General features: G+C 35.6%; 2 protein-coding genes across 2 annotated transcripts; one reads left to right on the forward strand and one right to left on the reverse strand.

The window, feature by feature from the left end:
- Positions 1–1,367: 1,367 nt before the first annotated feature.
- Positions 1,368–2,211, reverse strand: LOC110856060 (coagulation factor IX-like). The gene is made up of 2 exons (XM_022104501.2): positions 2,137–2,211; positions 1,368–2,071 (listed from the first exon to the last, which is right to left on the reverse strand). Exons 1-2 carry the CDS (start codon positions 2,180–2,182, stop codon positions 1,638–1,640), a joined length of 480 nt encoding a protein of 159 aa, XP_021960193.2. The 5' UTR covers positions 2,183–2,211; the 3' UTR covers positions 1,368–1,637.
- A 380-nt stretch (positions 2,212–2,591) lies between these two features.
- Positions 2,592–3,785, forward strand: LOC110856061. Its single transcript, XM_022104502.2, has 3 exons — positions 2,592–2,893; positions 2,971–3,555; positions 3,643–3,785. Exons 1-2 carry the CDS (start codon positions 2,702–2,704, stop codon positions 3,544–3,546), a joined length of 768 nt encoding a protein of 255 aa, XP_021960194.1. The 5' UTR covers positions 2,592–2,701; the 3' UTR covers positions 3,547–3,555; positions 3,643–3,785.
- Positions 3,786–11,736: the final 7,951 nt, after the last annotated feature.

Here is an 11,736-nt window from a genome sequence, read left to right on the forward strand (position 1 = left end):
ATTAGTCGATAACAAAGCAAGTCAAAGTCGAGATAAAAGTTCAACCACCAAGTTCGTCTCTCATTGGTTAAAATAACGATGCCGCCATTACAGATTTCTACCACCTGAGAGCCATCTCTACATACGACCAGTGGCCGCAGAAGGTGGAGGATAAGGGAACAATGTCTGCGTGATTTTTTTTGTGTCCCCCATAATAATGGGGCATGGGTCACACACCATTTCTTGCCGAACAATTTCCCCATGGCTTCTGAGGCCACTGTCTACTTTGTTTCTCTGGAAACATGCATATTTCTCATGAATGTGAAGTTTCCCACACTCACTAATTTTACTACGAGCCTATTACCTGGCAGTGACTAAATACGACTCTACTGAGCTGGTAGAAATTCTACCACTGCTCAGTAAAATGGGTGTCTTTACCATGTTGGTAAAAGTACACCATCTAATAATTTCTACTTTCAGGGTGATCTTGCAATGTGTTATATATTTTCACCCGAAAAAAACATATGTTTTCTGATTTTTGCATTCATTCATGGTAGGATCTCATAATAAAGCGCTACATCGGATAAGGGGCGACGTGACGCGGAATGGTCTTTGGGAATTATGAATTTTTATTATGATAATACTAATTGGCTAAGTGAATTTTGTAAATCTGTCCGGTTTGAACTATTAATCTCAATGTTGGGGTAAAGTGAGATTGTACTATAATTGTTACTTTTAGACAGAAAATGAGAAAATTAGTTAATGATTAGTACAAGTGGATATACGTATCCCACATATGTGGACATAAGCAATTTTCCTCACATATTTGCTTAATTTTGCACTATTTTCCTAACCTCAATCCTTTCATACGTCCCATTCCGGCTTATTTTAGTTAAAAATGTGCATGTTAACCGATTTTAATAATTACATAACTTCAGTTATGCATAATTTTTAGAGAAAATGTACCAAAAGTATTTTTTCAAATTTCAGAATTTTTCGAAAAATTCCACACTTTAGAAATTTAGAAAAATTATAAAAATTAGTAAAGTTATCAAAATCTCAGGTTTTCTTTAAATTTTTAAGAATTTTTAACATATTTGAAAATTCTGAATTCAGCCTTTTAAGGTTTTTGATTGCTAGGAACCTGGGTACACGTATTTCTCACTTATGTGAAGTGTGGGTAGCCCTTGTATTGAAAAAAATTTGGAAATCAATAAAGACGACCATTAAAAAAAACTATGAAGAGACTAGAAATTTAGTTTCATTATTTTCATGCATGGACAAATATATGCACGATGAGGGTACTTACGTCAAACAAAGTTTAGAATAAGATCACCAGGAAATGTTAACGCTAATGAAGTTAATTAATATTTATACCTTCCATATTATACTATGGAGTTAAGAATAGTTTATTTATGTAATTTCTTACGCCTCCCAATAACAAAGTTCTGGGTTTTTTACGTGTACTCAAAGTTTCCAGATTATGTGTTAAACATAATCAGCAGGGTTTTTAGTTATCCTCCATACCACGCAATGTACGCCCCCAGTCTCTCGCTGGGTTAAGTCCTGGCCAACAAACGCTCAAAACGTTTAGGTCTCGTCACACTCAGGGTGTGGATCGATAACCCACCAAACACACGTGTTCTTGCTTCTCTGGTTTACACCGTTTCAGCGGTATAATAAATTCTTAAATTTTCCCATACGACCATTTTCCAAATATCTACCTTTCTTGCTTCAGCCATAAGGGATTTGTGACAAATTTGTGCGAAACCTCCTAACCTGCCATGACTTGGGTGAGGAATTATGCTGATGACCCGTCTTAGCTGCTCTGTCCCTTCGACCCCGAATGAGGATATGTTATGCTCCCCCGCCGTGACCGTATAGTCAGATGGAGTCCCATCCTTTGTGCAATGCGCAGCCGTAATGACCCATTCTGGCGAAATGATGGATCCGCCGCACCAATGACCGTATGAGGAGAGCCGCATGTCTACGATGAACGGGAATTCGTATGGCGTTGCTTCCACTCCACCCACGATTAGGTGGTGGGACGGAAAGTACCTGGTCGACTTGAGATCTGGGGGAGCCGTGATGGCTGGAAATTTTCGAGTAGGTAATTTCGAAATGGATTTTTTGAAAAATAAATAATTTTTTTCAAACCGGAAGCCATGGTGACGATGGCGACGGACAGGAGGGCGATCTTCATATTGAAGCTGGTCAGTTAATTGAGGAGTGGTAAACTTAGTCTGATCCGGGCTTGATTTTTATACACAGGAGTTCAAGTGGTGGACAATGTGATCTACTTATGTAAGTTATTGTGTAATGAGAGATAGGGAATTCCAACATCGGGATTTGACAGGTGGGCGAGATATTGATGAGAAATGAATAATTATGTAAATATGCATATATGTATGATTACATTAGTTATATTATTCGATGATGCATATGCAAATATGATGAGGGTTGAATAAATAGAACTAAATAAATAGTTATGATATCAATAAATGCCCAGGGTCAGGGTTTCCCATGCATGAACTGGGTAGTTCCCAGACACGTAAATATTTCACAAGGTTTCTCTCTCACCTTCAGTGTTCAGTTTGTAAAGATAACCGCAAACCTGAATGTGCATCAAATCGATTTCCCCAACGCGGTTTGTCTTCGAGACAAACTAGAGTTAGTAGATTTAAACGTTTTTATTTAGGAGGATTTCTGGTAAAATCTGGAAATGGCAGAGTCATTATTAGGATCCGAGGATGGATTTCTGACGGATGGGGACGATATTTTTATTTCAAAAAAGGACGTTAAAGATTATCACGGTAACATGGACCATGTCAGATATTTGACGTGGTTTGAAAAGATACTAGTGCCACCAAAATCGGTCTTAGTTTTAGATCAAGCTCCTTACCACCGCAAAAGGGTACATTTTTAATTCAATGTTTTCAATTCAATTGAATGTTTCAATTTCAAAATCTCAGTAACCTTATTTTACTATAGGTTGAAGGGACATTAATGCCGAACATGGCCTGGTTGAAGCAGAAAATAGTTGATTGGGTTATTCAACGTGACATTCCGCTGCCCGACGGAATTGAAAGTTTCAATAAACTTACCAAATCATCACTTATCGAACTGGCAAAATCTAAACCCGTGAAACCAAAATTTATTGTGGAGAAACTTGCAGAAGAGAGCAACAAAGATATAAAAAAACTTTGGCTCCCACCTGCTCATTGCGAGTTCAATCCCATTGAATTAATCTGGGCAATTGTCAAGGGATATATCGCAAAACATAATCCAGGCAACAATTTGAACGGAATATATGACTTGTCGAAGAAAGCAGTATCAAATATAACACCTGAAATGTGGAAGAATTGCGTCCATCATTCTATAAAATATGAAAACAAAATGTGGGAGAGAGATAGATTGATGGACAATTTCCTAGATTCGCCTACAACGAACTCAATGACGCCAATAATTATTCCTATTCGTGAAAATGACTCGTCAGACTCGGAATATTATACTGAATCTGATGATTTGGAAAGTGAAGACGGGGATTTAGAATTTTTCGATAGCTAATTTCAATATGTAAGTCACTAGTTCACCACCAACATTATTCACTACAAAAACATTAGTAATTATCTATTACCTAATATTAATTGATGATGTATGTAGCTGACAGAAGAAATGAAACAGTTACGTGACCATTATCATTCTTGCAGCATTCTCATGGAAAGCGATGGTGGTCAATTATAGTTGACAGTAATGTCATTTAGTTAAATAATTTTAATGATTAAATTTTGCTGGGCACGTGCAATCTGCTTCCATTGTTGATGGTGGTGATCTGAAAAAGTCTAAATAATAAATGTGTTTATCTCTTCTCTTGTAAATTATCTGCATTTAATATGATACATATCCATATATCCGTCATCATTTTACTAAATAGCGTACCGTATTTGATACGTGCATTCCGTAGTTAAAACATCTTACTCATTTCATGTATACATTCATGGAAGTCATAGAGTCTCACTTGTCCCCACCTCGGGCGACGGCTACAAGAACTTGTGCGAGCAGATTTATGCAAATGAGCTGCCAAGCCCAAGTACGGGGATAGTACATTCATATAGGTTTAACTCCATAAGAACGCATAAGCCACATTGAGGGTCAGACTGACCAATGCGACGACAGAGATCCGTTTTCGACTCCTCCCACCCATCGCCATCCAATCAAAAAATTCTTTTAATTAAATATTATTTATTATAACTTTTTTAGTTTTCGGAGTTCAACTTTATCAAAAATGCAGTAAATTGTAAAGGTTGGACGCCAAAATCGAAACAAGTTTATATTTGTGATTGTTTCACAAGCTCAAAAAAAGTGAGAGGTTATATGGTGAGAAAGTTGGGAGGGGTCGAAAACGGATCCCTGGCGTCGAATTGGTCAGTTTTGATCTCAATGTGGCTTATGCGTTCTTATGGAGTTAAGCCTTCTAGGTCTCCTTTAGGAGGCTTATCCACTTTTCTCTGAGCCGAATAAAATAACCGGGATTTAGTATCTAAGTTTGCATTGGTTTCCTAAAAAGTCGTGAATAAAGTAAATGGCGTTAAAATGAAACCTAATTAATTATCTTCAAATATGGATATGTCTCATTCTAATTGGGCTTATTAAATGCGTTCGTTTATGTATAATCTGGGCTAAAGAACGGCATAGTTTTCATCCCCAGAAAGTCGAGCGTGCAAAAAACAGAAATTAATGAAGTGTAGTTATACTGCTGATTGATCCCACCGAACTCCGATCTAAAATGAATTGAGGTATATTTAACTTTCATTAAATATTGTCGCTAAACTCCTACGTTTGGTAAACTTCGGACTTTAAATTACTCACATAATTAAATAATTTGTACTTTTTGCTCATCCATCGAATCTACTTATATAAATAAATTAGCATATACTTAATTCTTAATTCCGTACCGAAGATTCCGAAAATTCCGAAAAGTTAGTTATTTAGTAATCTCTTTGGGAAATATAACATAGAAAACAATAATCTGACACAAAATCCTGCGCGCATCACAAAATATTTATCAAAATATGTAACATCCACCTATCCACCATACCTGTTCACTTTCAATCATTTGACTGATTATGATCCGGAATGATAGTGAATGAAAATTAGTTTTCTGTCGTTTGAATGAAAACGGCTGAACGATTCGGCCATTTCAGATGAATGACTGTGAATCAAAAAATTCCTCACTTTTAATTTTTACCCTATTGGGCAAGGTACGAAATGAAATCGGATGAAGTTAAATGAAATTAATTTGTATGAATTTGGATTTGTTTGAATGCGGATGAAAATCGTCAGTCAGAAACATAGATAGTGTATTAATAATCAGAAATCGGAATAAGTGAATGAAAACCCTATACATCCATGATGAAAACTTAATTTTTGAACAGGTATGCTATGCACAAACGTCACCCTACATGCAAAATATCGCCCCAAACTTCTAAGCGTGGCCCGTTCCGAATTTTCTCTTCCTCGACAACACGAAAAATACTTTGTATGGATTTGCATTTGCATTTCGACTCGACCAGCGAAAAGAGATAGTGGTGAAAGTTGTGAAAGCGAGAGAGGAACCAGAACAGCGTGGAATATTGATGTGCAGAGAATTCTCTCCGCCCAGGGCAAATTTTAGACCAGAATCACAAAGAGAAACTCCGTATTTTGTATTATTTTCAAAATTAGAGAGAAATTCATAATAATAAATTTTAATTGTTATTCAAATGAGATACGTATGTGCGGATGAATGGGGATGAATCCACGTTATGTATTTTGGCATCTTCCATTAAACACTACACTCTCAATAATTTTTTGACAATGTTGTTACCGGCGGATATACTATGCAATTCTACCGCGTGGTAACACTATAGTAACATATTGTCTTCTGTGGGTAAGAAATTGTCTCCGGTATCGGTAATATTTTTATTACCTTAGCGTTGACATTGGGGGCGGAGCAGGATTTAGCCTCTGTATATATGTTACCCTTCGGTGATAAATTATTACCAGAGCGGTAGAGTTGCATAGTACTTCCGCCGGTAACAATATCATCAAAAAATTATTGAGAGTGTAGCATACTTTTGCGAAAATCATTATTGCGAAATACTTACTACGAAATAATAATTACTTGATTATAATAGACGCCGAAAATAAGAATTCTAGGCTAAACAAATAAGTAGTCATGTAATTTTAGGTAAAAATCTAGGCATTTTGAATCCACGTTGTGTATTTCGGCACATGTAATTCAATACAATCAAGCTTTCGGAAAAATTATTATTGCGAAATATTGCCAAATAAACCGTAGTAACGTTAGAAGTAGCTCACCCTGTAATATATAATTACCTGGTACCTTTGCACCTTGGGTGCAAAATTATAGTAGTTCAACAAAATAGATCAATAATTTTTAAGCAATTATGCACCAGTGGTACATAAAAATGAAGCATAAAATAGATCAATAATTATTATGCAATTATGCATCAATGGTGCAGAAAGACGAGGAAGATGGCAAAGTATTTTGCACCACTGTTGGAGATTAACCGTGGTGGGTCAAATAAAATTTCAAAAAAGATTGTTAACGGACAAAGGTGTTTTTGTGGCCTGAATTTTGACCATGTTGCCAGAATGGAGGATTTGTGAAATTTCTTTTAAAAAATCGTACGTCTTCGTCTTTATTTTTATGTATGTCTCAGAAATCCTCCATGTTGTAATCACACGTTCACACATTCACACATTCACATTCATTCACACATTCACATTTCACATCGATGTGAAAATCACATCCGAAGGGGGTAGGTTTTGACAAAATATGCAGTACTCAAACCCAAAAATACCAAATTATGGTAACTATGTAACATATTTGAATTTTATTTTATTATCGTGATGATAAAATTAGCCCGAGCCAGGACTTTTGGAACCGTCGTGTCCGTCCTTCTGTCTGTATATCAGGATTATGATAACTCCCGTTAACCTTATCCTATCGACTTGAAATTTGGTACACATCTAGCATGGGGCAAATAGTGAGTTAAATTCGAAGATGAGCAAATCAGTTAACTGGTTGACCGGTGTGGGTCGTCTGGATGGGTCGGGTATTATCACCAAAAGTTCAAAATTGTCACAGAAAACTGAAATTTGGTACAGAGATTACTAATGGCTCCTAAAAGAAGAATATTGATTGAGATGGGAGAACTTTTTGTCTGGAGGGACCCGAGGGGGTGAGGGTGACCCATACCGATTTTTAAAAATCGTCATATCCAGTTGAAATTTGGTAAAGAGATTGCTTCTCATGAAAGAGTATGCAATTAAAAGTGAGCAAGGTGTAACCAGAGTGGGCCATAGGGTGACTCTTTTCTAAAAGTTCGATATTCAAGACATTGGTCATATTGATTGGGAAATGGTTAAGCGTGATGGAATTTCACACGTGCGGGCTGAAATTCAAATCAAATCCATCATCCATTTCCCAATTAATATGCACATATGTGTACAAAATTGTAAATAGCTGCATCCATAGTCCGTGATTTGTTAGTGATTTGGTGATGCTTTCACAGGTTCATGATTTCAGCATCTTAATCACCATAAGGATTATAAAATCGACCAATCAGAAAATCGGAATAAAAATATTTTTGAAAATTATGGAGTATGGATGCGAGAAACCATCAAATTATGACGAAATCATGAACAAATCACGGACTATGGATACAGCTAATGTAATGACCGAATTACTATTTCAATCACCCAGTAGGGTCACCCCCACTGGTTTTCTCAAACGGTCGTAGAAGACTGAAATTTGTCATGATCTTGTAGGGATATGCCAGGTTAATAAATATCAAGTAAATTAAAAGACTTTTTTGCCGTGGGGACCTAGCAGGGTGACCCATACTGGTTTTAAGAATTGTAATTTTCAGCTAAGAAATTTTTAGCCTCCATACCATAGGAATTTTTAAAACTACGTCTGCGTATTAAATACAATTTTGGATGTTCAAGATTTTAAAGCAGCGAGGTGAAGCGGGCAGATTTGTAATTACTTCAAAAATTTAGAAGCGGATTCTGGTCCCGACGAGGACTAAATGAGATCTATGCTGTAGTTTTTTTTAAATAATTAATATTACTGGTAAATACCATACGAAAAGACATGAGATTTTGAAATTAACAGAAATATGAATAGCTCGGCTCGGGCTATGTCAAGTTCACCATTGTTGAGTTAAAATTAAAATTAAATGGTTACAAATCGGCTCGTGGCAACAAAAAAAATTGGTGCTGCAGGGCCCAGGAATATTGCTTATCCCTTAATAATCTTTGTGTCAAAATTATATAATAAATTCTCCCGGCTATTCTGTACCATTGGTGCGTTTTGCATCAATTAACCCAATTGTTTCGCATCATTTTGTGTTACCGATTGTTAGATACCAACGGTGCTATTAATTTATTAAAAAATGGACCTGATCCATTCTAGTGAGTATCAATTGATGCTCATCCAATTGTTTCGCATCAGCTTGGATAACCAACTGTTCAATACGAACGGTGCTACCTATTCCAAAATTGTAGTCCTTTCTCGATCCATTTGCACAATTAATTCGCTCCATTTGCGCCACGGATTGTTCGATACCAATGGTGCGCCTAATTTATTCTATAATGGTCAAGGGGATTATTAATTAGCATCAATTGATGCAAAAAACTCGTGAACACACAGACAGACGGACGGACGGACGGACAAGAGGAATTCAATAGCTCTCATGCTTCCCAGGGTGAGCTAATAATGCAAATTATTATTTGAACTGTAAAGCATCCGGTAGTCCGGGCGGTAATGATTCAATACCGGTTGCCCAAGAGTGTAGTTATGCTAAGCGAGGTAAATCCGAATTGTAGATTAATAAACGAAAAGTAATTCGATTTTAGATACGTTAGATATATTTTTCTAAAGAAGGATAATCCGAAAAACGTAATTTTTTCGTAGATGATAATTGCAGAATTTGCAACGCAAAAACTTTCAGACCAACCAAACCAGAAAAGTGTCATGAATTGAAGACTATTTATAATACTTGGTTATTTTGCCTCATTTTGAAACTTCGTTTGACATCGCATCAAACAAAATATTTCTGTAAAAATGAATCAATTCCGGTTCATCAAAAAAAGTACCGGGTGTGAAAAGTATCTATTTCTATTTGTTTATAAAAATTCAGCCTGGAAAAATTTTAGGCTATAATAGCCAAATAGAAAGAGAAACTTAGTATTTCATTTTGTTTTCAAAATTACGGAGAAATTCATAATGATAAGTTTTGATTTGTATTCAAATGAGGTACGTACGGCTAAAAGGCAGTGAAGCCACGATGTTTAATTCGGCATCTTTCATTTAACGTAATTAAACTTTTGCGAAGTTTATCGCAAAAAATTGAGAGAGATGAAGAATTCTTGGCTATGGTAGACGCCGAAAATATGAATTTTAGGTTAAGCATAATGAATTTAAAAAACTTGAGATTTGTTGTGCATAACATAATCTGGTTTTAGGCTTTAGGTAAATATTGCAGACAATAATTTCTTATTTGTTACTATCAATCCTTGTTAATTAATTTTTGCCAAATTTTTGTATTTAAAAATGTAACTTCAACTATAAAACTTGAAATTAAAAAACTCTCACAAACGAAATCAGAAATGTATAGTGAAAAAAGTCTTACTCGTTATTTTGCGGTGTTTAGGAATTTTTCAATTCAGTCACAACTTTTCATTTAAAAAATTTTCAATTTTAAAACTTTTCATTTCAACTCGTTTGAAAATTTCTTTGCTCTGACATACATAATCGCACAAAATAAAATATTTCTCAAAAATTCATCAATCTCAATGTTTGATTAATGTGGAGAAATTTGAAAAGTGCATATAAGTTTGAATTTCTATTTTTTTCTAAAATTTCAGCCTGGAGTTTATCCCTGGATGAGAGTGGGCCCCGCTTTTTGGACGAGTGGAGCTCTTCATACGCTTTCAGTAGCAGATTGGGCGGCAGTTTGCGGTGTGGGGGGCACGGGTCGCCACACCCACGGGTCGAGTGGGTCTCCCGGGATGGATTTCCAGTCGGAAACGTCACCGGGTTAAGAGAGGTCAGTTTTTTTGCATATTTGAAATTAAATAGCAAACAAGTAATCTCAGGACGCAAATTTCCTAAAAACCTTTTTTTGCGAATAAAATGTTCAACTCTAAAAAACTTCAAAACTTTTGGACCATATGTTTTCTATTTTCTACATGAAATGGTCTATTTATATTGGATCGTGCAAGTTTCATTACAAAAAGGTCAAAATGTAGGTGTGAACCCGTTTTAGTAAAAATAAACGCCAAAAGTACATCAAAAATTTTGTAAAAATTGTTTCAAATTATTTTATAAATTATTACAAACGTGACAACTTTTTTAAAATTTAAAATCAATACATACAAACAGAGAAAAGTGGATAAGCCTCCTAAAGGAGACCTAGAAGGCTTAACTCCATAAGAACGCATAAGCCACATTGAGATCAAAACTGACCAATTCGACGCCAGGGATCCGTTTTCGACCCCTCCCAACTTTCTCACCATATAACCTCTCACTTTTTTTGAGCTTGTGAAACAATCACAAATATAAACTTGTTTCGATTTTGGCGTCCAACCTTTACAATTTACTGCATTTTTGATAAAGTTGAACTCCGAAAACTAAAAAAGTTATAATAAATAATATTTAATTAAAAGAATTTTTGATTGGATGGCGATGGGTGGGAGGAGTCGAAAACGGATCTCTGTCGTCGCATTGGTCAGTCTGACCCTCAATGTGGCTTATGCGTTCTTATGGAGTTAAGCCTTCTATATGAATGTATGTTCAATGACATACAAAGGATACTCTTAACCTCATATTAAGCTTCCTTAATTTGACTATTACCAAATAAAATACAGTCGCTAAACTCGTACATTTTTGTAAACTTTAGGCTTCCAATTGCGCGCGCCGAACAATCAAATGGAATATTTTGATAACCCAGTTTTGGGTTATTTTGGTTTTTCAAATTTGGGTAAAACTGGTTTTCAATTATTCGGATTTTGTAAAATTTTAGATTTTTGATTGAACTTAAGATTATAACTGCGCTCAATACATGGAAGCCTTGAATTAATAAAACCCTAGTCAAACCATGTTTAGAAATAGTGGTAATTTTACAAATTTTCTAAAACAGAATCTGCAACATTTGCTAAATTTTTCAATCTCAATTTCTAAAAACTCATTCAGAAGAGTGGTTCAACCTGGATTAAAATTCTTTACTAATTAAATCATTGCCTAAATTTCACATCGGCTCAGGAGTCATACAATTATTCCACGCTTTCACCTTTTTATCCCAACGTTGTAATTTTATAGAAAACAATAGAGAGGTTTGGGTCGAAGCTGAAATCAAATCCGTTTCGGTTTGGCTTCAACATTTTACGAAGCCAAGCCAAAACAGATTGTCTTGGACGAAACAGGTTTGGCTACAAGCTAAATTGATATCAGCTTGCCCAGCCCACAAAATTTAAACTTTGTTGACATTCAAAATGTGTTCACGTTTCTTCCTCGGTGATAAGATTAGTTAATTTTTCGCCCTTGGCTATAGACACTTCCTCCATGCTTATTTACACTATGGGATGCTATTTCTAATTAGTTAATTGAAGAAAATGAAACTTTTGTAACAAGGAGAAACTGATGATAAATTCTCACATGTGTGAGATTCCGTTCAAAAAGTGCGC

Source organism: Folsomia candida, unplaced genomic scaffold, assembly GCF_002217175.1.
Source record: "Folsomia candida strain VU population unplaced genomic scaffold, ASM221717v1 Fcan01_Sc014, whole genome shotgun sequence".
In the NCBI taxonomy this organism is placed as follows: domain Eukaryota; kingdom Metazoa; phylum Arthropoda; class Collembola; order Entomobryomorpha; family Isotomidae; genus Folsomia; species Folsomia candida.